Genomic DNA, 27,627 nt, shown 5'->3' on the forward strand with positions numbered 1-27,627 from the left:
GGAGAATATTTTTCATTTATTTATTAGCTGTGTGCATTTCTTCTGCTACAAATTACACACATTGGACCTGACTCACATTTTAAAAGATCCTATGAGCTGAGTTCTCCAGATTTAACTATTAAAGAAGCACCATCTCAGTTACCACTGCTGAATTTGGTCCAGCCTCGCTACTCTTCACTACTTTAAAAAACTGAGAATGAAGAGATTCCATGATACATTAATTGAAGAGGTATTATAAACAACCAAATAGATACATTAGCCAGAAATATATGTGTGTATATATATGATTATTTAATTTTCAACTAAGGAACAAGACCATCTAGTGGGAAAAGGTTAGTCTTCTAAACAATAATGTCAGGGAAACATGCAAAAGAAAGAAATTCTATTCTTACCTCACAACGTGCACAAATATTAAAGTAGATCTTACATTTATGTAAGTGCAAAACCTATTAAACCCTTAGAAGAAATGTAGAACTAAATCTTCATAACCTTAGGTAGGTCATGATTTCTTAAATACTATACGAAAATCACAAGTGATATAAAGATCAATAAATCAGACTATATCAAAATAAAAATCTTTTGTGCTGTAAAGGATATCGTTAAGAAAGTGAAGAGACAACCTTTGAAATAGTAAAAATTATTTTCAAATCATACATTAAGGAACTTGTATTCAAAATATATAAAGGACACAACTCAATTATAAGAAGACAATCCAATTTAAAAATAGGCAAAGGATTTGAATAGATTTTTCTCTAAAGAGTATATACAACAGCCAATAAACACATGTAAAGATGCTCAACATCACTAGTCATTGGGAAGATACAAACCAAAACTACAATGAGACCTTACTTCACACCCAGAAAGGCCATAGTAAAAAACAAAAACAAAACAAAAAAACAAGTGTTGGCAAGCATATGGATAAATTGGACCCTTCACCTATTGCTGGTCAGAATGTAAAATGTTACAGGCATTTTGGAAAAGAGTTTGGCAGTTTCTCAAAAAGTTAAATATAACAATTTCACTCCTAAGTATATAAACAAGAGAACTGAAAACACATCCACATAAAAACTTGTACACAAATGTCCACAGCAGAATTATTCATAAAAAGTCAAAATATGGAAATAATCCAAATATATACCAACTAAAGAATAGATAAATAAAACATAGAATATCCATGCAATGGAATATTACTTGGTATACTTGGTACTAATATTACTTATAATGATATACAGTGTGCTATATGGATGAACTTTAAAAACAGGTGAAAGAGGCCAGTCACAAAAGAATATAAATATTATGATCCCATTTCTATGAAATGTCCAGAATAGGTACTTTCTCTTTCTACAGGTGACTTATAGAGATGTCTTGTCTATAGAAATAAAAAGTAAAATAGCAGATGAGTGGTTGCCTGGGGTGGAGTGGGCAGGGGGGACCATGTTTCTTTGGGGTACAGGGGTTTTTTTCAGAGTGAAGTGTTCTAAAATTAGATGACAAGAACAGTTGCAGGACTCTGTAAATATGCTGAAAACCACTAAATTATACACACTTTGCATTGTATAAATCACATTTTAATTAAGATATTTTCAAAAGCATATTGGGCATGGTGGTGCACTACTGAAATCCCAGCACCTTGTTTGATAAACAAAAAAAACACATTTAAAAACCTTATTGGTACACTGTTATGAATGTAGTTACTGCCACTAAACTATAAACTTTAAAATAATTTAAACAGTAAATTTATTTTACATATAAATACAAAAAAAATCTCTTATAGGGATACAAATAATCATAGCATCTTCAGAAATACCTCTCTAGAAATAATTTCCTAAAATCAAAGGCAGAATACACAATAATGACTATAAAATCTGTAAGATGATTATGCTATTTAAAATTGACAGAACACAATTTTCCTGAAACTTGTAACTCTGGGACAAACAACCAAATTTGAATGTTTAAGTAGGGTGAGGGAATCACAGCAAATTATCAGCATTTTTTTCCCCACGCCTCCTTCAAGACATCATGTTAGTAGTTAAAGACCAGACATGGTGAGGGTTTTACACTATGAAACTCAACCAGTGCCACAAATCAGAGCTTTTATTTTTCTGAAAAACCAGCTTACCAGCACATCACCATTAAAGAATAAATATACTGATCAGTCAACATAAATTTACAATAACATAATGTTTAAAATCAATTACCTCAACTCCTTTTATGAACTTAAGCAAACGTAATCAAAAGCAGTGAAGAGATTTGTCCACATGGGTGGCAAAACTAGAACAAGAATTTGAGTTTTCAAATTTCTTTACCCTGTATCACAAAAAAAATGAATGTGAAAAATAAAAGTTACCTTAACTCTGATCTTACCATATTTACTGCAGCTGCAATATCAACTTTCTAATTTTTCTGGGAACAAAATCCCCTCTAAAATCATGACATATTACAAATAGTAGTAATTTTCTACCACGGGCAACATATGTCTTCTGTGTGCATCTGCTCAAAGAAGGGTTCACAGTTTTAGGGGAGGAATAAACCTCCTCTTGGATCTTTATCACAGGAACCAAACATTAAAGGAGTTTGAGTAGAAAGGAAGGGATTTCAGTTATAATCTAGTCCATGAGTCAGCCTGAACTGGTGGGCTGTTACCACCAGTGTCAACATTTTGTATGCCCAGACTGTTAGTTAATATCCCCTCCTCCCTCTGGGATCAGGTCTTTCTCAAATGACATGCAGACACACAGCTAATGAGACACACAGCAATGAGAAAAAACCAAACCATATATTTCAATCATATTACATGACTCTATTCAACATCAGCGAAAATATGACCAGCTCAAAAATCATAGTTTCATCATCATCCACAGCGTTTTCTGAATACTAACTACATACAGACTTTATGCTTGAACTTTCCATGCCCAGATGGCACCACTATGTCCTTAGGATATACAAACTAATGTTTTAATACCAGCCTAAACACAGCACAATCCACCAGATAAATCTTAAAGCACAAGTATTTCTAGCTTTGCTTAATTATAGAAGAAATCTCATTTATTTATAAATAGAAATCTATATTCCATGCCACTGGGAGGTTCACTTTTGAAACTCTGTTTAACTGGTATTTTCAGTTCAATCTTGTGCCTAGATAACCAAATGCCACCCTTCCAGGAAAAGGAAGAAGAGGAAGAGGAGAATGAACATACAGGCATCAAGTTGCCACCTCCTATCTAGCCTGGCACCAGTAGGAATATTATTCCTTATTAGTGGACTTAAGAATGCTCCAATATAAACAAAGACTATCATCAGTGCACAATACTGAATTGTTGTGACTATAAGCCTTGTGTTATTGAAGGAAATAATTCTTATGGCCAAATTTTAATTCACGGAATTTGAACAAAGAAAAGTAGTTTGAGAAGATTTCCAACATCTCCCAAGACAGGAATTTTAAACTCAAACGCAGGTGATGAGAATGAAGCAGAACAGATAGAGTAAGGCAAGGGAGGCTGGAGACCAAGGTGCTTTGCAGCCACACCGCAAAGCATCTACCATTTAGGTTGCCTCCACGCTCTTGCTGGTCTCATTTTCAGGCAAGTCCAGGTAAACTATTTATTATAAAATAGGCAAGAAATTTCTAATTCCAAAACACGATAAAGGCCAAGCAGAACATGAGAGCATGTCAAATCCCACCTACAATTTCTTGATTTGGAGGAAGAAAAAAATTAAGCCTAAAGATGTCAACTGACTTGTCAAGTGAAAGAGCCCAAATTCATTTCTCTTTTCTCTTTGTCAAATGCTCTTTTAAAAGTTTGATTTATAAGGGTACAACACTGTGATTTATTAGAAAGTATCAGAGAAATGAGATAGTCAAATCATTGGTGATCTTACTAAAACTGCCTGCTAGGTGTCAGTTCTGTCATGTTTGCTTTTGTTTTTTAATCTCAAATTCCACAGAAGGATATAAATGGGTCTCTGCTGGCTGTATATTGGTAGTAACCTAATTATTTCGATGGATTATTTATTTGGGCCAATGGTATGCTCATTTTATACCTATATTTATCTACATGTCCTACTACAGTTGTTTATCTTTGATCTACTCTTTGTTTTAATTTTCTTAAATGGGAACTGCAGTGCATGTTAGGAGTGCCTCAGGCCAAGGCCACAGCAAAACAGTCATGCAGGGCCAGAGCTGTGCTCCTGGTGTGGATGCTGCACAGTTATCAACTGCTAGAAATCTTAAAAGTACAGCAGTCAGGGCTCACATTTTTTCCCCTATGGTCTTGTTCCTCAGAACCTTATTCCCATTTGAACATGAACTACTTGCAAGTTTTTTCAGATTTATAACAAGCAACTCCTATCAAGTAAAATACCAGCTAAAGCCCTAGCTGAATCTAGCTCTCATCAAGATTTAGAACACCTCCTCCCACCAGCATCAACTGTGTTTAAAATTTGAATGTCCCTAACAGGGCATCACCATTCCACTTTTCCATTACTCTCTGGCTTCTATGTTCACCCTCACTTACCTTTCTGGCTCCTGAAGCTATTTGATTTTGTGACCTCTGCTCTAGACTTTAGCAAATTTCATCTTTGGCACAACTTATTATGATAAGGAATTAACTCAAAATCTTAACCCAGTGTTTGGTCAAGACTATTTTTGCAGCTGGGGTTGGTGGCACATGCCTGTAATCCCAACACACTTGAAGGCTGAGGCGGATGATTCCAAGTCGCAGCCTGGTCAGGCCATTTTAGAGACTTAGCAAGAGACTATTTCAGAATTAAAAATAAAAACATGCTGGGGATGTAACTCACTGAGAAGGCCCTACATTCAATCTCTGGTTCCAGGCAGAGTGGGAAAGCTATTTTCACTCTTCAGACTGTTTCCCATAGGCTGGTAAAATGCTGCCTGATAGAAATAACCATATCACCCAAATGATTGCAATAATGGTCCAACACATCTGCTCCCAAAGCACCAGGCACTTGGCCATGAAACTAATTTTTCATCCTTTTTCCCCATTACCTACAGGGTGAAGTTTGAACTCAACTCATTCACAATCAGGGTTCTTTGTGATTCAGCCTCCATGTGATGGTTCAAAGCTGCTCCTCTATCCCCTAACTCCACTCTTACACACACCTTGTCCAAGCCCTTTGTCTGTTCAGGAGCCCAGCCCCCCTTCTATTCTGAGTTTTCAAAGTGTCCTCAGCGAAACGCAACTCAGACCCCACCTTTTCCATGAGACTTTCTTAAATTATTTTGATCTCAAATGATCTTGCCTCCTTTTAAATGTAAATGTTCAATAAACATTGTGGAATGAATTAATTCTACCATGAAAGTCTTACTATTTAATTGTGACTAAATTTTAAGATATAGTTTCTTTATAAAAATGTAACTTGGGCATGGATTAAATGAGAGGTTATATATAAAATTATCTAACAGAGATGCTACATTGACAAAAAATATTAGCTGGAACAGAGACTCAAGAACTAACCTTATTCACTGCCATCCTACCTCTCTTAGCTTTAGGTACCTTTTCAGTTATGTACATTGTCTTTTCCTAGTATAGCGTTGGTACAAGAACTCACTTTTTAAAAATTGGAGCTTTGCCAACAGACATATTTTTATAAACTGAATGAGTATTCAGCAAGCTTATCTTTTGAAAACTAAGCCCAAAGACTGGCCACTGACACTGGAATTTCTTTCTTTAGAGACATCTTGTTCTAAATTAAGGATCTCCCCACCTCATTAAACTCCAAACCTACATGACAGCGAATGACACACTGCATTTCATTCCTTATTAACATCTGCACTGGTGAGACTTTTCTGTTTCGATGAAACAGAAACTACCATGAAGCTTTTTGCTATTAATAAGGTATGGTGATGGGTATGTTTAAACACTTTATAAAACCTAGCTTATTTAATGTCTTTCCAAAATGATTTCCTATGCAGTGGCAGTATAGCGATAAGGGGAGAAAAGAGAAATGCAGATAGTGCCTGCAAGGAAGAGCAAGAGGGAAGCTGGGTCAGTGCACCAGCAGGGGAACTCGGCACTAGGGTGAGATTCCATCACTGTTTACCCAGCACTAAGGGCTTCCTAGGATTCAGAGCATTCGGTTCTAAAAAAAAAAAAAAGAAAGAAATAGAAGATTCCCAGACACCCAGGATAAGCTGGTCTCCCTAGTAGGCACCAGGAAAATCCCACAGAAAGGCATGCTTTGTCTAATTTCCAAAGTGTACTCAGAGTCAACATCGAACACAGAGCAGTGCAAGCCTGTCCCTTGTGCTTATCAGTTGGTCAGAACAAAGTGCTAATGATGCTGAGGCTAAATGTTTGATTTCTCAGGAATCTTTGCTCTCTTCCACAATCGGAATTTGTGTACTACTCTTAAACCAGCCATTCTCCAATGTCAGCACCTGATCACAACGTCTACAAGGAGAGAGAAAGAAGCTACTTCAGAACAAATCTTTCACAGCTGGTAGAAATATTGGTGGGAGGACGCTGATGTTTTCCTGTGGATGAACATTATTAAGTAGTTGAAAATAATTGCATTAAAAACTCATTTTTGGTTTTAGTATGATGATACTGGTAATATCCTATATAATTTCATTCTAATCCTGTAGGCCCTGCAGGACTGGAACCATCTATGGCTGCCTAGTCAGCAAGCAACAGACAGGTCTCAAACTCTTCTCTCCTAGTGTTTAGTTGTCTGTCTTTATTGCTGCTTTGGAACACAGGCTACAGCCTCTTGTAGTCCAGCAAAATATAGAGCTGAATGTTGAGACTACCTTGACTCTGTATGTATTGTTTGCCTAAGAACTCTAGAACCTTTCAGGGCCCAGGACCAATGAGTGCAGTAGTGAAGCTCTGCACATCTTGCCAAACATTGGCTGCAACACACACAGTGGGCTGGTCGGTTCCTGTATGGGCAGAGGCATAAAGCACATCCACATTCCTCATTCTGCTGGTCAGACTTGGGAGATTAGAAAAAGCATCCTACTTTTAATGCCTAGTTGCTGCCAGCCTCTGCTTCTCATTGTTTTTTATTCTTTAAGTGTTTTCTTTTCTGAGACTTTTTTTTTTTTTTTTGCCTAAATCCACAGATTTAGTAGTGTCAGTATTAGCAAACTGAAAGCTGAATTTTGCTTCTTTTTTAGAGCAAATGTCGGTAGGGTGGAAACTACCCTGTCACATTGTTACTCATTAACTGAACTTTAAAAAAAAAAAAAGTCTCAGCTGGATTAGGAGTCAGGTGAAGAGCTTCTTGCAATACAGGAACTCTGTGGAGCTGAAACAGATTTTCACTCTACTTAGGAGCTTCAGAAATGAGCCTTTGAGCTAAGTTCTTGACGTGGACGTGAACAAGTGGACAATGGTGAAGAAAAGGCTGTCTTCCAACGACTCGGTGTTCCAGTTTGATAGCCCAGGCAGCCCAAAGAAGGCCAGTGCAAAGGCCCCACACAGCTCCACGGACAACCCGAGCTCGGTATTCCTCAGGTGAGTACAGCACGGCCCTGCCATCCCATCTGTCATACCGGCAGGGAACTTTGACCACCCACATGTGGCCTTGGAGATCCCTTTCCTTGATCTAAGACAGCAGTCTCCAGAGGGGAAAGAGGAGGCACTGCCCAGGCATATTGGGCGGTGGATTCCAGGGAACAGAAAGAAGGGTTATGATCTGAGCAAACAGAACTATTGTGCTACTGAGGAAATATTCTTTAGTGCTTTTTTTGGACTTTTCTTGGTACTAAATAAATGGCCACTGGGCAGTCCCAATTGTTGACTTACTCTCAGATTCACAGGAAGTAAAGACAAATATTTAAACCAAAAACCTACTTTGCTGTTAGAATTATCTGGGGTTTTTTTAATGTCATGAGTTAGTAATTATTAAAATATTAAAAGAATTGCCCTTTTTGCCTTTCACTTTGTCTTTCTAAATTTTAAATAACTGTAAAATATTAATATTAATTATTAATTAAATTATTGAATTAATTGTTAAATATTAAATTAGTATTTAAGTTAAATTAAATATTAAAATAGTACTAGCTGTGCTCTAGTTCAACTACTTACTATACAGTGATTGACAGCAGCTTTGACCAGATTCTAAACATATCCTCAGATATGAACACTAATATCTACATCTAAACCACTCTGAGACTGTGTAATTACATATTTTAATGAAAATTCAATTGTCAACTATTCATTTTGTTTCAATAATTCTCTAGCAATTTATAAAGTATAGAAATCAAAAGTGGAAATCAAATATAAGAAGTTTTTCATTGAGCTTTTACGTAACTTTCATGTGAACACCAATGAAAGCAATGAAACATCCTCCACAACCAAGTTTTACTTTTAGATAACACCATATCTAGAAAACTAAAGACTTATTTATTGTTTTATTTTTATTCATTTAAAGTAATTTACACAAAAATATTGAAAATTATGGCTTCTAAAGATGATATTAAAAAAAAGAAATCTCATTTTTATTGAATGTCTTTCTCATATCAGCTTATGAAAACAAATTAAATCATTTTAAAAAGAAGTTTTAGAGACCAAGAATTTATCCAAAATGTTGTTTAATCTATTTCTTTTCAAGTTATCTTAATTTTTCTATCCAGCAGCAAAAGGAATCTATCTTATTTGCTGTAGTGGTCATTTGAGCAAGAGTATAATTCTAATGGTTAAAAACCAAAAAACTCCTGCATTATTTCCATATTTTGCTGAGTTTTAAGTGTCTCTCCAGTGCTTTGTACATTTAAGCTGTCACATAAGTGACAGGTAAACTCCTCTTTGCAGCACAAGCTGTAAAAAAGAAAAATAAATGAAATTCAAATGCATATAAAATTCACTAAGCATAATCTAAATAAATACTATTTCATACTTACTGATAAAGAAGTAGAATTTTTTTAAAACCTGCACCAACCTAAATACAAACCTCTTTCAAAAAGGGCCCAGGCCCATGTCACCTGCATATCAGGTACTCAAAATCTAAACTCTATCTTAGCATTTATAAGTGCTATTTTGAAATGTGTATTGGGACCAACCTAAAAATATTTAGCATATTTCCAACTAGTTTAGACATTGGAGGACTTCTAACCTAGTTGAAAAATCTGTTTAATGCTTGTGTGTAAAATTACTGAATATGATTTGCAGAAGGATTCAGGCACACATTGGTTAAATTTTTGAGATCAAAAATAAGAGCAAGTAAATACTTCCCTTCACCTTCTAAGTAAATATTAAGAATTTCTGTGGCTATTTTGGTATCTTATTATTCTTTCATGAAGTAAAACACAGATCAACAAACCACTTTAAAGAGGCACAGAAAGAATTTACACAGTATTTTTGTTCAATCAGTTCAACAAAGTTTTATGGAGTAACTGTTAAATGCCAGGCTATATGGGAGGTACAGGGGATAGAATTAAGAGTGAGATGAGCCCAGTTCCTGCCCTCATAGAAGTTACTAGTTGAATGTCAGAGAAAGGTAAAATATATGAATGAATGCATACATACATACATACATACACAAACAGATAACTCAAAAATTAACTGATTTTACAGGAAACAAATCAAAGCTGAGGCAGAGAATAAGACAGGGGGTTACTTTAAATCAAATGATGAATAAAGAACTCTTCAAGGAAGTAATATTTAGGCTTAGAAAATGAAAAGACCCTGCCAGGCAGACATTGGGAAAGAACATGTTGTCCTAAAGTGGAGAGTACTTGAATCTTGAAGAACCTAGGAGAGCAGAGAACTGAGGAGATGTTAAGGGTTGAGCATTCTATTGTAATTGTGCCAGGAACCCACTGAGGGTCAAAAAAGAGCCCCTAATGTCATGTTCATAATGTGCCATAAAGTCATGTTCACTGTAGGAGCACTCAGGCCTCCCTGTGAGTTATTTACAGTTGTTTTGTTTTCTTTTTTTCTCTTTCAAGCAAACTCTATCTTGCCCATGTCTCCTGGTAGCCTCACGTGCTAAAGCAGTGGTGGTGAACCCATGGCATGCCTGTATTGTGTTTTTCTTGTAAGATAAAAGATGTTAATGTAGAGTTGTTTTTTCTAAATGAAAACCTAAGTATCAAGTTTAATAGCAGTGTTGGCACTTTGCAATAAGTAAGTGGGCTTGGGGTTGCAGTTTGGCACTCAGTCTCTAAAAGGTTCACCATCACTGTTCTAAAGTATGTACGTGGGAGAGGAATTTGCTCATTGTAGATTATGGACACCACTCATTTTTCTCATTAATGTCAAGTTGTGCTCCAGTGTTCTGCATCATTTAAACTACCACCAGCAGTTACTCTGCTGCCTCAGCATGAGAGCAGATTGAGTTTTCACTTTTTCTGCACTCTAGAAGGTGTGAAACAGTGTTCACCACAGCTTTAGTTGCATTTCTCTTATTAACACAGTAATAAGCACATCATTGCCATGTGTGTAATGGTCATTTTTGTTTCCTCTTCTTTTTGGAAAGTAGGAGTTACTATTTTTTAACACTAGTTTCACTAGTTAATACCATAGCCTTACTGGGCTTGATGGTGGGCACCTGTAAGCACAGCACTGGGGAGGCTGAGGCAAAAGAATCAAAGTGAGTTTGAGGCCAGCCTGAACTACATAGTGAGACCCTGTCTCAAAAAACCAAAAACAAAACAAAACAACGACTCAGCTTTTGTTCCCTGGAACTATAGAGAAGAGTGATACAGTAAGCCCCTGACTTATGAACAAATTCCATTCCAGGAGAGCATTTGTAAGTCAAATTGGTTGGTGGAGTCCAACAAAGTGAGTCTTATATACCCTTGACACAGATATACAATGTAAAGCATGAAAAAACCAAACACACAAAAAAGTACAGCAAGTCCCCAACTGTACTGTACTGGTGTACACTATCATACTGTACAGTAACACACAGCAGCACAACTGTGACAATGTCTGCAGACACATGAGCTACTTCCATGATTTGTTCACATCTTCAAATGTTAGTAATACGAGGTCTGTTTGTACCTGTGAAAGTTCAAAACTGGGATGTTCATAAGTTGGGGACTTGCTTCTTTAGAAGCTGGAGGGAGGTTGAGTCCTGGGAAATGAGGAGGCTTCAGCTTCCCTCTTCAGGAAAAAGAATGAATTGACAGCACCCAAAGAAAGCAAGAACACGTTCAAGGGATATGTAATGACAATCATTTCCTGACTGTTGGGGTGGGTATTTCTGTGAATGGGTAAGTTCAGGGTAGCAGGACTGTGAATGCCACAAAGCCTCAGAGACAAAAGTGAGAGGCAGAGGAACTCAAGAACCAGAGAGAACCAAGTGTACCAGGATATGGAGAAATAGAACTGTGGGGCTGTGTGTGATGGAAGAAGTTTACTACAGAGGAGTCAACCTCTTTACTCTGAAAGTTAGAATTTTCTGAGCAGGAGAAAATAAAACTTCTCAGCATCTGTCATGGCTAGGAGAGAAAGGACCCACTATCTCTTTCCCAAAGTTCACAAGATACTTTCCCACAGTTGTCTTACGCAAAGCATATCATAGTTTTCCAATATCTATGTTCTGTGCTGCCATTAGGTTTTTGAACATGCTGGAAGCCCCCTCCTGCTTTGATGGCCTCAAAACCTCCAATTTACCTTTCAAAATGTACCGCCTGAAAGGTGTAACACAACCTCAGGGGAGTGTCCCTAGGGCTTCTGTCTTTTCTCATTACTGAGACAATATACCCAATACCCACAAGTTAAGGGAGGAAAGGCTTATTTAGCTCACAGTTTGTAGAGGTTTCAGTCCATAATCAGCTGGCTCTAAGACAGGGTAGCGTGGCAGAGGAGAAACAGTCCATGGCGTGGCAGACAGGCACCACAGAGGAGAAACAGTTCATAGCAGGCAGAGGTAGCAAAGGTAACAAAGCAAGCAAGGGACCCAACGGGCCTCTTTCTGTCCTTATTTTGTATCCATAATATTGGGATTAGGCTGGTACCAAACCAATCAGTGGACTGATTTAATAATAATCACTCACCCTTAATCCTAGCACCCTTAATCCTAGCATTGTACCATGAATCAATCACACATTCTAGATTCAGCCACCTCTGAAAAAGCCCCACCTATGACTGCATGAGGCTTTGGGGGGGGAGCATCTAGCCCCCCACTGCCACCTTCCATACTAGCACACTTTCTTATTTGTTGGTGTCACATCCCATATTAACTTTTTATCAGAATGTATTACCATAGAGGTGTTTTTGTTTGTGTGGGGGGGGTGTGGGGGGGTTATTTGGGGTTTTTGCAAAATCAATGTGGCTGAGCATCTATCCTCTCCTCGCTTATCTTCCAAGTTTCCCTAGCAAGGTGCTCACATGGTCATATATTTTTTGTAAAATCTGCAGACAATATTTTAACAACAATTGTGATTGCTATCTTTTTCCAGTTCAATTTCCCCCCATCACACTTCCCTTCCAGTCTGGTAGCCAAGGCCATTTTTGGCATTCTCACCTAGGGGAAGTTGTTTGGAAATTCATTTAGCTGGGTATTAGTAGAATACATTTATGTGATTTTTGCTTCATTTCTATATACACATAAGATATTGCTGGCTATTTAGTGTAGTAATGGCTTCCAGGAATATTCCCACCACTCACCAAGCCAACTCATCCTCCTCAGTGGGACAGATGAGTGGGCCAGTGATAACATCGTGATATGAACAGGTCCTGGGCACCAGAAGCATGTGGGTAGTGAAGAGAAGCAAGGTGTGAAATGTATGAAGCTAGAAGCTAGACTTTGGAAAATTCTTCCAATCATTACATATAGGAATTCTAAATGTTGGGCTCCATTCTCGTTATTGCCTAATCGAAACAGAAGTTCTTTCCTGTTTGGATTATATACTCAATAATGCTGCTGATATGATCAAAGTAAACAATCTTATAATGTTTTTCTTTTTTGATGGTAATTGTAAATAATAGAATTTATTAGAATCTCTGTGTTTATGGGGGATAAACCCAAAATAATACTAAAACAGCCATTATCTCCATGTGTATGCTTACCAGGACATTGTCAGGCATGGGTTTAAATTTGAAAAAAAGTCCAATTTATCAATAAAAAATAAGTTTTTTATAGGGAAAAGCCTAAATTATCTTCTATTCTCTTGATTGAAAATATTATAAAATTGTTGCAATATGAAGAGATCAATGAGTATCACCAAATAATTTTAAGAAAATGTCATAGAATATGACAGGAAGTTAATTTCAAATAGAGTTGCATTGTGTTTTGGATTTGGAGAGGTATGTGGAGTTTGTCGGCATTTTCAAATTAATAGTTTCTCTCTGTATTCTAAATTAAATATTTACTTTCATGCTTAATTTTTTATTCATAGTTTTCCCTACAGAAGTCCTTAAAACTGTATAAACTTCAGGCCCACAAGGCTTGTGCTTGTCCCTGATTGTAACTGTCCCTGGGCCTCTGTCTCCCAACAGATCTGAGCTTCTGCAAGTAGGTCTTGAGGCAGACAGTGTACTCTGCAATGCTAGTGAAGGACTTGGTATTGTCCTATCAGCCAGGGGACAAACCCCCAAGTGGGATGCACACTAGCTTGTAAGTGACTGCTTGTTATCAACCTTCCATTTTTGGCCATTTGAAAACACTCGTATGTACAGGAAGAGCAATTTTCCAAAAATGTTTGAGGCAGTGTTGATAAAATTTTCAGACAGCAGGAATTGTCTGAAAAAAAAGAAAAGTACAACTTAATAACCTACCATCTAATTTCTTATTCATTTTAAATGAAATGTTTAAAACCACTTAAATAGAAATCTATTTTGGATGAATTTCATTTTAAGTCTTCACTTTCATTAAAAGTCATTATGCTGTGCAGATTTTTTTAAAAATCTATCAACTACATTTACATTCCTTCATCTTTATTTATTTATTATTTATTTAGATATCATGTGTAACAAAAACATAATCAAACGAGTATAATTGAATTGAAAGTTCTAGGAGTTGCCTCCTGCATCACTCTGTGGGGGATCTGGCCTGAGGCCACATGAGGGCAAATCAGGAGCCCTGCCAGGAAGCGTACAAGAGATGAATGAGTTCTTACATATAACCCAGCAGTAAAGTAAGAGACTCTTCTATCAGCACAGTAGCTTACTCACAGGGATTTTTTTTTTATAGATGTGACTTTATAAACTGTAGGAGCTTTCCACTATGGTAGGATTACAGTTATTCTCTACATTGCTTAGATAAGAAAAGAAAATAACACAAAAAAGAAGTTTTCTGTTATTGCTGTATGACAAAATTAAGCCAACAAAATTAGTTCCACAAGTGAATGCACAACCAGACACATGACCAAAATGGCACAGTATTATCCTCTTTCAATGACCAAACTTTTCATCTGGCTTGGCTTCCCATTATTTGGACTATTTCCAAAATTCAAATCCATCTTCACATGACATTTAATACAATTTATTCATCTCACCTAGAGTGATTTTTAGTGCCCCAGAATGGGATGTTATCTTCAGAAGTAGACTCAGTTAGCCAGGGCGTGGTGTGCATGCCTATAATCCCTATAATCCCATAAATCAGGAGGATTGCCATGAGTTTGAGGTCAGCCTGGTCTAGTGAGTCCAAAGCCATCCCGAACCACATAGTGAAACTCTGTCTCACACACACACACAAAAAAATTTAAAGAAGTAGACACAGTTATGTTTGAAGGAATAAAGTTAAGGAATCCTATTTAAGATTGTCAATCCTACAGTGACACATTATATGATCCTACAGATTTGTAGTGTACAGAGATGCTCCTCAACTTACCATAGTGTTACTTCCCAAGAAACCCAACATAAATTGAAAATATTGAGTCAAAATTATATTTAAAATATACCTAACTGTGTTAGTCACTTTTTCATCATTGGAACAAAATACCCGCACCTACAGCTTAAAGGAGGAGGTTTATTTTGGCTCATGGTTTTAGTAGATTCAGTGCATGTTCAGCTGGCTCCAAAGAAGAAACCGTAGGGTAGAAGGGTATGGCAGATAAAAGCTGCTCAATCCATGGTGTCCACGATACAGGGGTGGTGGCGGGAGAGGGAGAGAGAGAGGAGGAGGAACCAGGACAAGAATACACCCTTCTGTATCACACCCACAGTGGCCCAGCTCTTCAGGCCAGGCTGACCTCCTAACGACGCACTCCGCTATGAACTCAATAGATTAATCCACTGGTGAGAACAGTACCCCTAAGATCCAATCACCTTTCAAAAGCTCCACCTCTGAACACATGAGACATGTGGGAGACATTTTAGATCTAAATCATAACACTAACCTACCAAACATCATAGCTTATTAACACAGTAACTGTACCTTGGAGAGCTAGCGTACCCCTAGGGATGCACAACTGCCTGGAGCTGCAGCTCACGGCTATTATCCAGCATCGACAGAGCAGCATCCTACACGCCAGGCCCAAGCAACAGTCCAGACTCAAAGTATAGTTTCTACTGAGTGCATATTGCTCTCAGTCCATCCTACAGTGCACAAATCATCACCATCAGACCATCTGAGCTCTGAATGCTTTTTCCCCTAAGTGGTACTTGGAATTGAACTCAGTGCTTCCAAGCACACTTTTGAGAAGTGGTAAAAAAGCAAGTATGATGGGTAATGTCCTTGGACCATAAAAGAAGGCTTGCTATAAACGGTGTGGGGATTCTCTGAATAAGGACAGCTGCCTAATTTTGTCATTTATGAACCGTGTATTCTCTTTATCCTCACTTTCCTCAATTTTAAAATGAGAATAATCATAGGACTGCAGGGAGTATTGATTAAAAATATATATAAAACACTTGGTATACAGCAACTATTCTAATGCCAAATGACTATTATAAGGTATTATAAGGCAGTAGGGGAAGGGTCCAGAGAGGATAAAATAGCATATTTATTTGTTGCTGAGAGCTCCTAGGGATAGGAATACAGCCTTTCCTCTCTATCCCAGCATCTAACACAAAGGAGAAACTACATCATGAAGAAACTGTTGTGGCACAGAATGCCTAAAGACCAATCTCATGCTTTCGGAGCCTTCAGTCTGTGTTGGTGTCCAACACAGACCCCAACAAGAAGACAGTGTGCAGGCACTTTGAAAGATGAATGATTAGCCCAACTCTCCAGGCTATAACTCTCCGTGGCATATTGCCTGTTCATTCCCGTGCTGCAATGCTTAGACCTAGAAACCAGCTGCACATTTAAAATACTAAGGGCCACAGAAATGTTGCCTAATATAAAAAACTACCAGCTGCCAGGGTGATCCTGGAGGAAAAGAAGTTGCATCGTCTTTTACTCCTTCTAGTGGTCCCATAAGGACGAGAATAATATGCTGTGAACAGGCCGCCCTCCAACACCTGGGCCTGTGCAGAGAGGAAGGAGACCTGGGAGAGGACTGTGGGGGAGTACAATGTGTTCCCCTCTCAGAGTTGTCCTGTGGCCTCTGAGGATGCTTCATCACCTGACTGGTTCCCTGCTCACCTCACTAGGCCACACTCGGGCATGTGTGCTAAGTCAGGGACTTTGCACTTAATCTTTGCCTACAACACACTGACAGAGCAAATTCAGAGCTGGTCACATGGCCTTCAGAAAGTCTCCCTGGACATCAGTCTCCCTTGCTCTGTGCTCACAGTATGTCTTTTATTTACTCCCCGGCCAGCATTTATTACAAATTAAATTATACTTCTTGTTATATTTGTCTTTCTCACTATGCTGCCTTATGTTTCTCACCAATCATCTGGCATGAAGCAGACTATGATAGATGTTAGGTGAACGATTGGAGGGTGACAGGTGAATGAAGAATTCCCCTGAGGGGACCTTACCTGGGGAGGCCTGTGCTCAGCAAGACGTACAGGGCACACAAGGCATTAATTTGCCCTGTCCAGGGAACAGTCAGTGGCAAAGTCAAATGACACTTCAGACCTTCTGACTCGAGCCCTGCCACTGCTCCACAGGGATTTATTATTAGATCTGAATTGGTATTTGACTCTCTGTCGTCTCAAAAGTGTTATCTTTGCAGTTAGGAAAAATGAAAAGACAAATACACAGCAAAAAACTATTGGGACAGAGTCACTCCTGCCAAAAAGCATGCTTCCTGTCACATAGTTCTATTCAAGAGGTAAAATATGTTTAATATTTGTGACCTCATGAATGTGACCAGCACATCTATATTAGGAGGAAGTAGGAAATATATATGGTAGAGTGACATTTATACACTTTTATATACAGCAGATTTTTAAAATATAAATAACTTTTCTCGGGAAAGTGACTGTCCTAAAAAATCTTGAGTAATTTAAGTTTAAGTATATCAGGTATTTGTGGAAGAGAACAAAAGAATTCTTTCAAATATCAAAGAGAATTTTTCTAAATAAGAAGTAAAAATTTTTCACCAAAAGTACTATTTCATTATGCATTTTTAAGAAGATAGTGAGATGTGTTGATGGCCGAGTTCTCTTGAAATTGAAGAAAAGGGAAAATTTTCTGTCTCAGGTACCATGTCCTTATGGATATAACTCTCATTTTGCGGGAATAGCTATGGAACGTATGGTTCTGGTTAACTAAAGATTAACTGGCAAATATTCAGTAGTAACCATTACCAAAATACTTCTGCCTTTAAAAGTATGGTATGCCAGAGATAAGTTAGTGGGAGATTTTGGGGTTTGAAGCATTTCACATGCCTTCTGTGTTACACTGAACACTTGTAACTCAAAGTAGCCATAGAAGGTATGTACAAGAAACAGAACTCTACTGTCATCGGGAAATCACCTGGAATTTTGCAGAAATAAATGTATATTATCCTTAAAAAAAAAACTATTGGGAACAATATAGACTGAACTTTCTATTTCCATAATTTTATATATAAACTTAATTATAACCTAACTTCACATTGAATTGTTTAAAGTTTAAAAGCAAATTAATTGCTATAAAATCTAACTAAACTACATATGAAAGAAGCAGGTGTTTACTTCAATAAAATATGTTTTTAATTTAATAGATAACCACATGCCACACACTTTCCTATCTTTGTGCCTCTGCTCCAGTTTTCTCCGCCTAGAATAACATTTCCCTCAATGATACTTAATCAACAGGTCTTTGTTGTGTAACAAGGCACTGGAAATCCAGCAGTGAATGAATCAAGTGTGGTCTAAGTTCTTCTGTCAATGACAGTCAGGAGAAGAGGGCATTAGAGGATCCTGAATGCCATGTATCTCGGGAATACCAAGCATAAGTCAGAGCAAGGGGAAGCAGCCCAGCCCCTAACATCATAAAGCAATCCCTGAGGGAATTAAACAGGAGAGGAGAGCTGAACCGCTGGGTCTCTGGAGCAGAGAGGGGGCAGGTCAGAGGAAATGAGGTAGACCCAGATACACTTTTCTCAAAGAGGGACTCAAAAGCTTAATATTGTCCCAAATTATCTTTTTAAAAACCCTCCAGGAATAACATTCTATTAGAGATCACCTCCAGCAGAAGCAAAGTGAGCAGCCACTCTCTGTACATGCCACTATTACCCCCAAGCTCTGCCTGTGAACTGGCATGATCTGGAGCTGCCCAGTACACAGAGGCAAATCCACTGTTACAAGCCATGATATGTTCATTAACTCACCAAGGGAATGCATTCCAGGCTGAGTAAGAATGTCTGACAGAGGCTAAATGAGTTAGTTGTCAGCTGCTTTATAACACATTACAACAAAACTTGGCCTCTTAAATGATAAGCATTTGTTATTGCACACAGAATCTATAGATTCTGACCCTGGGAGCAAATTAACTAGGTAGCTGTAGCTCAGGCATAGTTGGGAGGCTGCTGTCAGCTGTCAGCCAGGACCATAGTTCTCCAATTTCTTCCTGGGGCCGCAGAATGTGTTTCCAGGGTGATTCATTCATATATCCAGTATGCCTGTGCTTGTTGCTACAGGAGGCCTTGGTTTCTCTTCCTGTAGAAAGAGAGCTGTTTGAATGTCTTTACAATAGGGCAGCCGGCTTCCTGCAGAGCAAGTGCTAGAGATAGCAATATGGAAACCACAGTGGCAGATCTCAGAAGTCAAACTGGTACTATCTATCCTATTGATTACATGGGTCAACCTTGTATATGTAGTTTGGAGAAGGGCAATACAAAGGGTGAGGATACCAAAGGTACTGGGGCCATCGTGTAGCCCACCACATAGCTATTGGGTGATACAAAAACTGCCAGATATTTTTAATCTGAATGATGGTATTCACCTCGGAGATATTCAGATTTGTAGGTGAATCACAATGCTGCCACTACTGTGTCCCCTTAGCTCAGGGATCTAATCTTTCTAATCTCAGTTATCTCCTTTGCAAGATGGAGTTAATAACACTTACCTTACTGGACTAAGTTGAAGATTGATAGGAATAATTATGGTGTCTGGCAAGTAGGAGGCACTCGAGAATTGCCAAGAAACATTTTTGTAGCTACAATATAGGTGAACAATTAGTATAGAAATACTGTTGGAAATCATTATCCACACAATCCTGTCAAATTCTAAAGTTGTTTTTGTTATACATTTTATTATCTCCATACATTCTTTTATAAGAGAAAGAGCCAAATACAGGTACGTGAAGCTTAAAAAGTTATTTACTTTTATTTATTTGAATAATAGAAACCATATAATGTAGAAACCATAGGGACTTTAAGAACCAAACTTAAAGACTCAAACAACTGTCAAGCTATTTCATTCCTTCCATATGGCCAAAGTCCATACATACTGTGATGATCTAAATGAAATACAGAAATAAAATAGAAAAAAAAAAAACTGAAGCTACCAATACTGAGCTAAGTAGGTCTCTCAAAATTACAGCTCTTCTGAAAAACAAAAAGCAAGAAATAGATCATCTCTAGAATAAAGAACAAGTTTAAATGGTCAAGTCTATAGCATGTCATAATGACAAATTTTTCCAACATTGCTACTGGTTTACAAGGTTGAATGATGTTTTATACTCAAGAATTTGAATATTTGTGCTCTGGCTTGGTTTTAAATGTCTCTGACCTTAGTTTTTCCGCTGGAAAAATATGAATAAAGACACTAGAAAAAGAGGTTTTCATGTGTGTACTGAAAATTCTATTTCTTCCAATTTGTACCCCGAGAGTAAAAGTGGAAAAACTCAGAGCTGGCCTTCCTCTAGCAAATCACTAAATAGATCCATTCTGAACAGGATTTTTCTGGACAGTAAAGAAAAAGACAGGAAGGGGGAGGGTCAAATAAAGAAATATTTTTCTTCTGGGTGAGAAAAGCAAAGATTTTTTTCAGAGATTATTTCATTTTCATGGTATTTTTAAAAAATTGATTTAGTTGTTTTTCTGAGTGGTAGATTTACCATGAAGCTAATAAAGCTGAAACTTCAAGGTCTATCACTTGAATGTACCTATTCTAATTTAATATTCACTGTTGAGTCTAATTTTGCATTTTTAAAGGAAGTTGACCATACCATGTAGGCTTCAGGTCCTACAAAACCAGCTCTGTACCAGTTGCTACTGTTAACATAGATGCATTCTTCTAGCAAGGTCAATTTTCTAAATATTAGAATCAGGTTTTCATTCTACTAAATGGAATATTATTCAATAATGGGTCATTTAACAGGGTTATACTATTATTATGCTAGGAAAGTTTATTTCCAAAATGATTACTTCCTGAAGAACTTGGAAATGACATTTTTTTTCCCAACACAGACACAACTTTTTAAAGAAACGTCCATATTATTACTATAAAAGATGACCACATTATATAAACCATGTAATTCAGCACACTAGATTATATAATGTATTTTAAATGTAGATTTTTTTCGAGTAAAAAGTAGTTGTAATTTTTCTTCCTTGCCAAAAAAGAAAAAACAACCATTGAATTTTTTAATACCTACGTTAATGTATCTCACATTTGGGAAGTTCTGAAGAACAAGAGCTTCTGTACATCCAAGAGCTACTGCATTGACAACTCCTGTTGAATTGACAGGTAGTATAGAATAGTAGTCAAGAACACCTGATTCCTCAGCCCTTTAATGCCTGAGTTCCAAACTCATCTAAATTACTTAGTGGCCTGTGTTCTGCTTTTACAGCAGAAGAGAAACCAGGCATGGTGGTGCATATCTGTAATCCCAGCACTCTGAGAAGGAAGCTAAAGCTACAAATTTGAGCCCAGTATGGGCAGCTTAGCTACTTTGCAATACCTTATCTCAAAATAAAAACTGGCTGGTGATGTAGCTCAGTGTAAAGGCCTTGGGTTCTATCCCCAGTACTACAAAAAGTAGGGGTTTAGGGGAGCTTCTGCCTCACAGGGCTGTGGTAAAGACAAATGAGTTAGGATGCCTGTGAGAGGCCTAAAAAAGTCACCTAGCCTACGGAAGCGCAAAGTTAAGTGTTACTTAAAACACCTTCGGCTGGCTTCTACCTTGGGCTGTCGTTTCACAGATTGCTTTATTAACCTGTAGAATGACTGAAAATCTGTATCTCACTCTCGTTCTGTTAGTGACATCATGCTTCTAGACCACCTACTAAATTGCCACATTTTTGGTGGAAAAGGTGGTATTATTTATCTTTGTATCTGTCTAAGGTATTACATAATCTTATCTCCCTTAGTAAGATTCCTAAATGGTTTGTTGTTGTTGTTTGGTTAGACTTTTTTTTAAGTTTGCAACTTAAGATAGGAATAACTAAAATCAAAAACCATGTAGCTTAATTTAAAATAAATGTTTTCACAGCATAGCATTATTATGTGTTTTTTCAAAAGATGTTGTAATATTTGCTAAATTGTTCACATTGGGAAATATAATTATGCCAATTACTGTCCAAGGTTTTACGTTTAATGATAAAGTGGCAAAATTTTAGGCTTAGTTGTTTCAAGAAAAATTGCAGAAAAAATTCTTTATTATATATTAATAAGTATATCTTTATTGGAAGTTGCCTTGTTATTTGTAATCAACCTGCCACATAGGAACAGGTCAAACTGAGAAGATGATTTGATTTCAAATTTTCACCAATTCTTGGGTTTATAATAATAAAGAAAAAAATTGTATTGTAGTTCTAACCTGCTTCTGTACCTGTAGATACCAAATGATTGAGACATTGGTGTGAAAGTTCTGAGGGAGGAAAAATGGTAAATATTTAACTGAGTTATCAAGTGGACTTTCTTAGAGTCCTATAACTGTCAGGGAAGGAGTCTTGTTTGTTATTTTCCATGTGGTTGTATAAATGGCCATGAGTCAATGATTAATAAGAAAAATACATTATGATAAAATGTTCAGTTGTGATGAAATCACAGATTTTTTTGGTTGTTTAGGACTCTTCTTTTGACCCAAAGAACATTAGCATTGTTTATTGTTGATATCAAAAGAAATAAAATCATTCTGCTATGTGCCTGCCTATCAAGTTTAAAGATGGTGCCAGGCTACATAACCATAGCCATGCTACAGGTTCGTGTAATTTCAGCAGTCTTTCTGTTTGTACTTTTAAGATAGTACAAACATTACATGTTAGACAATTTTTTATTAGGTCTTGTCACAATTTCACATCTCTTAATAAAAATGACACTGACCTAAATTTATTAGGTGTCTCCTATGTGCCAAATGTCTCTTCCTAAGCCCTTTCACAGGAGATACTTCAAACTTCACAATAACCTTATAAAATGGGAACTATTATTACCCCATTTTCCAACTAGGAAACTGAGGCTTGTTGTCTTAGTTACTTTTCTTGTGGCTGAGACAAAGTACCCAACACTCAAAGTTAAAGGGGAAAGGGTTTGTTTAGCTCACAGTTTGTAGAGAATAATCAGCTAGCTCCAAGGCAGGGCGGCATCGCAGAGGGGGATCACAGAGGAGAAACTGTTCATGGTGTCCAGAAGGTAATGAAAGCAACAAGAGACTTTAAAAGCATCTTCCTGCCCCTTTTATCTTATTCATACTACTTAGGGCGGGTAGCACACACCCCTTAATCCTCATGCTCTCAGACCTAGCATTGTACCATGAATCACACACTCTAGATTCATCTATCTCCAAAATAGTCCCACCTCATTTGCATAAGGCTTTGAGGGGACATCTAAACACAAGCCGTAACATGTGGCAAGTTGTGAACTCCAAAGAGCTTGGGTGGCTCCCCCCACTACAGCACTGCTGGTAGTTGTAGCTCCCATCACTTCTCCCTGGGGCTGGCTCTGCTCCTTCCTTGCAGTTTTCCTCAGACAATCCACTTGCCTGGCTTTTCCAAACTTCTGGGCTCTCTACTGCACCTTCAGCTTCACACTCACAGCCTCACACACTGCCCTCTCAGGAACACACTGCCTAGCCTTCCAGGGCTTCTTCTGAACTCTAGGTGGAAGCCTCCCTGACCCCACAACTCTTGCATTCTGCACCCACTTAAAACTATCACCACGTGGATGATGCCAGGGTTACTACCAGCTGGAGCAATAACCAGGGTTCCTTCCCTCTTGACTGTAGGGTGAGTGCCTGTGAACCAAATCCTGAGGAACAACTTCCTCAGGCCTTAGCCATTCTGGACCATGGTACTCGGGCTCTCTTCTCAAAGCAAAGTCTTTCACCTTTGCAATTCTGAGGCTGCAAAGAATGAAGTTCTGCTAGTACTTGTGATGTCCTCAGGCTGTCTTTCTGTTATCTTCTGAAATACTTGGCTTTTTCTTACTAGTCTTTTTAGTGACCAATTTCTCATTTGTTCCATCTTTTCAGGCCACAACTTTACTAGAGCTCCCTTTCTGGCCAAACTGAAAACATTTTGAATCATCCTGCTGCACTTTTGCTGTTGATTCTTAGCATAAATCTGGCTAAAAGCCCCCAACAGTAGGTGCTAAAGCCCCCTATGCCACAGCCTCAACATTAGACTGCCTTGAAATTTCTTCTGCAAGATTAGTCTGCCACCCTTAATCTCAGTCTCGGGCAAAGTCTCTGGACATGAGCAAAATGCAGACAAACTTTCTGCCAAAGAATAACACACAGCATCTGAGTCCAACAGTCAGTGCAGTCCTTCTTCCCAACAGAAACCTCCTGAGCCTGGTCTTTACTGGCAGAATTTCTATCAGCATTCTGGTCTTCTGAACTCTGACCAGAATTTCCCATCTAGCACAGCCTCAGACTTTCTAGCTCTGCTTTTTCAGCCAGCATCTCCAAACATTTTTTTCATAACTCTTCCCCTTCCCACAAACCAGCTCTAGAGGTTCCTAAACCACATAGTGGTTTCAGGTTAAATCACAGCAATGACCCCACTGTCAGTACCAAATTCTGACTTAGTTACTTTTCTCATCACTGAGACAAAATACCCAACACTCAAAGTTAAAGGAGAAAAGGTTAATTTGGCTCACAGTTCTTTGTAGAGGTTTCAGTCCATAATCGGCTAGCTCCAAGGAAAGCTGTCACAGCAGACAGGCATTGCAGAGGAGAAACAATTCATGGCAGGCAAAAGGTAGCAAAACAAGCAAGGGATGACCACAGCTCTTTCTATCCCTTATTTCTTGTCCAGGCTACATAGGGCAAGTAGCACTCACTCCCTTAATCCTAGTGCATCTCTTGATCCTAGCATTGTACTATGAATCAATTCCAGCATCACAATTTCTAGATTCAGCCACCTCTGAAAAAGCCCCACCTATGACCACATGAGGCTTTTGGGGGACATCTAAACACAAGTCATACCACTTGGAAAGATCAAGTACACAACAGCCATAATAGAAGAGTTGGACTCAGTATTATTAAGTCTTAAGCTGTACACAGTGGCACACACCTGTAATGCTAGCTACTTGAGAGGCCAAGACAGGAAGATAACAAGTCTGAGGCTAGCCTGGGCAACTTAGTGAGTTCCTGTGTCAAAGTGGGATACATTCAGTGGTATAGTGTTTGCCTAATATGTATGAGGCCCTAAGTTTAATCCCAAGTATAGAAAAGGAAGGAAGGAAGGAAAAAGGAAGGAAGGGAGGGCCATGGGGGGAGGGGAGAGGGAGAGAGGGAATGAGGGAAAGAAAGACTCAGCCCATGCTTTTTCAACTTTATTATATTCCAACTCTTCCAACCTTTAACCTCCTTTCATCATGGAGCAATAGAATTGGACTAAAAGATGTAGACCTCCTAAAGTAAGTGGGATAATTAAAGTCTAGTATGAAACCTAAATGTAGCACCAAAAACATTACTGGCAAAAGCAATTCTAAATAATTAGACTTCATTAAAATTAAATACAAGACACCAGTGAGAAAGCAAATGACAATGCACAGAATGAAAAAATAATTTGCAAATCATATATCTGATAAAGGTCTAGTATCCATCATATATGAGGAATTCTTACAGCTCAATAATAAAGAGATAACATCTAAAAATAAACAAAGGACTTGAAAGGCTTTTTTTTACCAAAGAAGATTATGTAAATGAGCAGTAAGATGCATTATTGTACCAAACATGATTATTAAGAAAATAAAAATTAAAAACAGTGAAGTATCACTTCACATCCACTAGAATAGCTACATGTCAAGTGACAAAAGATAACAAGTGTTTGTGAGCATGTAGAGAAACTGGAGCCTTCATACATTGTTGGTGGGAATGTAAATGGTACAAGCAGTTTGGAAAAACAGATTGCCAGTTCCTTGAGAGAAATCAAACATAGAGTTACCATATTTCTTAGCAGTTTTACTCCTAACTGTATACACAAGAGGAATGAAAACATATGTCCACACAAAAACAAGTCCTGGTTATTTGTCAATTATGCCTCAATTAAGCTGTGAGAAAACTTGTCAAATAACAACACTTGTACACAGATATGTTTAGCAGTATTATTTATAATGGTCAAAAAGTGAAAGCAATTCATCTACTAATGAATGAATAAATAAAATGTGGAAAACCTATAAAATAGAATATTATTTGGCTACAAGAAAGAACTGTTTTATGCTACAACAAATCGAAGAAGCTAGTCACAAAGCACCACATGATTTCATTTATATAAAATATGCAGAATAGGAAAATCTATAGACAGGAAGTACATCGCTAGTACTGAGGATGTGGAGGGACTGAATGGGAACTGAGCACAGGACTTTTGGCTGTTTTATTTTGTTCTAGGGAGAGCGGTGATGAAAATGTTCTGGAATTAGATAGTAATAACTACACAATTCTGTTTAGTGGATGAAAATTACTAAATTATACAAGTTTTAAAGGTGAATTTTGTGATATATGAATTATACCTCAATAAAGCTATTTTTTAAAAAGCTACTGAGAGATCCTTAAAAGGTACTCCTTTTTGAAAGTTAGTACTCTGAAAATACAAAACATACACTTTTTCCATAACTAATAAATTGGCTCCCTGATGTTCAAAAGAGTTGACACTTTCTTTATTAAACTAGACCTTCTAAATCAATATTTTTATTTGACATTTAACTTTTCAAAATCAGTTCTCTTTTATCTTCTCACTGAAGTTGTGTACGGTTAGGGTAGGAGTGTATCAGAATGTGTATTGTGAGAAAAGGGATTGCGTCAGGTGTCTCCAAGATCACCCCACACTCAGAGATTCACTAGAAGGTCTCAAGGAACTTAACATACAGTTGGTCTCATCGCTATGACTTATTGCAGTGATAGAGGAAGCTTGATCATAAGGGGAAAAACACAGGTACAGTGTGGGAAAATCCACGCACAGGCTTTCTTATGCTTTCTCCCCATGAAGGGTGGCAAAGAGCACACTTCTTTTTGCCCCAGCCCAGGAATGTAGCAACATGTGTGTGATGCTTCTGTCCGGGGAAGCCCATTAGCAACTAGGACTTGGTATTTTTATTAGAGGTTGGTTATTTATGTAGATCCCCTCTGCTGGCACATGCACAAAATTCAAACTCCCCTAAGGAAGAAGATAAATCATATTATTTGCACAGTTCTTGGCAAGATGAGCCAACCTTCTCATTTAGGGAACAACAACAGTGCTCCAAAAATCCAAGTTCCCATGGGTCAGCTAAGGACCAACCTTGCTAACAGGCCTTTCCAAGAATAGCAGCCTCTGGCCTGTCATGTTTACTCTTTTCAGCCCAGGGTTAAAAAACCAAAGATGACAAAACCATCATCCATCAGCCAGGTGTGTTGGCACACTGCTATAATCCTAACACAAGACTGAGGCAAAAGGATCACCACAAGTTTGAGGCCCACCTGAACTACATAGCAAGACCCTGTCTCAAAACAAAACAAACAAACAACAACAAGCCACCATCCAATGAAAACAGATCCTTAACAGAAAGAAGAGGACCAAAGGCTCTTTGGAATAGGCATAGCAGGACCTCAGGGCCTGATTCTAGGCTCACTTCCAAAGTCAGAAGTTTACTGTTAGCCGTGTCCCTGGCAAAACAGACTCCAAGGAATAGTCCAGGCCACTTAGCCCCTATCACGCTCTACAGTGCAGGGGGAGTTCCTGTCTTGAAGCACATCTGACACCATCAATGCTACCTTCTGCTCTTCAGCCTCCCAGGTGAAAATCAATATGTGCTGCTTCCTGAAGTCAAGATGTCACTTAAAGCAGAGGTGATAGGAAGGACAGTTGAAGTACAGTGCCTCTTACATTTGCACCAGGCATTAAAGAAGGAATCTTCACAAATATACAAATACTGAAATGATTGAAGGGCAGACTTCATGACACAGCCCTGAAGTCCTGAGTAGCCTGGCTACTGTGACTGGCCCAGATCAGAATTACCTTTT

General features: G+C 38.0%; 1 protein-coding gene and 1 long non-coding RNA gene across 6 annotated transcripts in view; one reads left to right on the forward strand and one right to left on the reverse strand.

The window, feature by feature from the left end:
- The window catches only part of LOC147826642 (uncharacterized), a 411,596-nt gene extending 394,703 nt beyond the window's left edge, over positions 1-16,893 (reverse strand). For all 3 annotated transcript variants that reach the window (XR_015438815.1, XR_015438817.1, XR_015438816.1), the window contains exon 1: positions 16,788-16,893. This is a non-coding gene — a long non-coding RNA (uncharacterized LOC147826642). The remainder of the gene's footprint in view (positions 1-16,787) is intronic.
- Positions 7,176-27,627, forward strand: part of Gramd2b (GRAM domain containing 2B) — a 111,797-nt gene continuing 91,345 nt past the window's right edge. For 2 of the 3 annotated variants that reach the window (XM_087180535.1, XM_087180534.1), the window contains exon 1: positions 7,191-7,481. Coding sequence is in view for 1 of the 3 variants with exons in the window: in XM_004854461.3 (XP_004854518.2) it covers positions 7,357-7,481 (125 nt within the window). In the remaining 2 variants the exon portion in view is untranslated. Of the gene's footprint in view, positions 7,482-27,627 lie in introns of all 3 variants that reach the window. The other variant, XM_004854461.3, reaches the window with a different exon arrangement.

Source organism: Heterocephalus glaber, unplaced genomic scaffold, assembly GCF_053883595.1.
Source record: "Heterocephalus glaber isolate CG9 unplaced genomic scaffold, H.glaber_assembly_v1.0 deba00001463, whole genome shotgun sequence".
NCBI classification, from domain to species: domain Eukaryota; kingdom Metazoa; phylum Chordata; class Mammalia; order Rodentia; family Bathyergidae; genus Heterocephalus; species Heterocephalus glaber.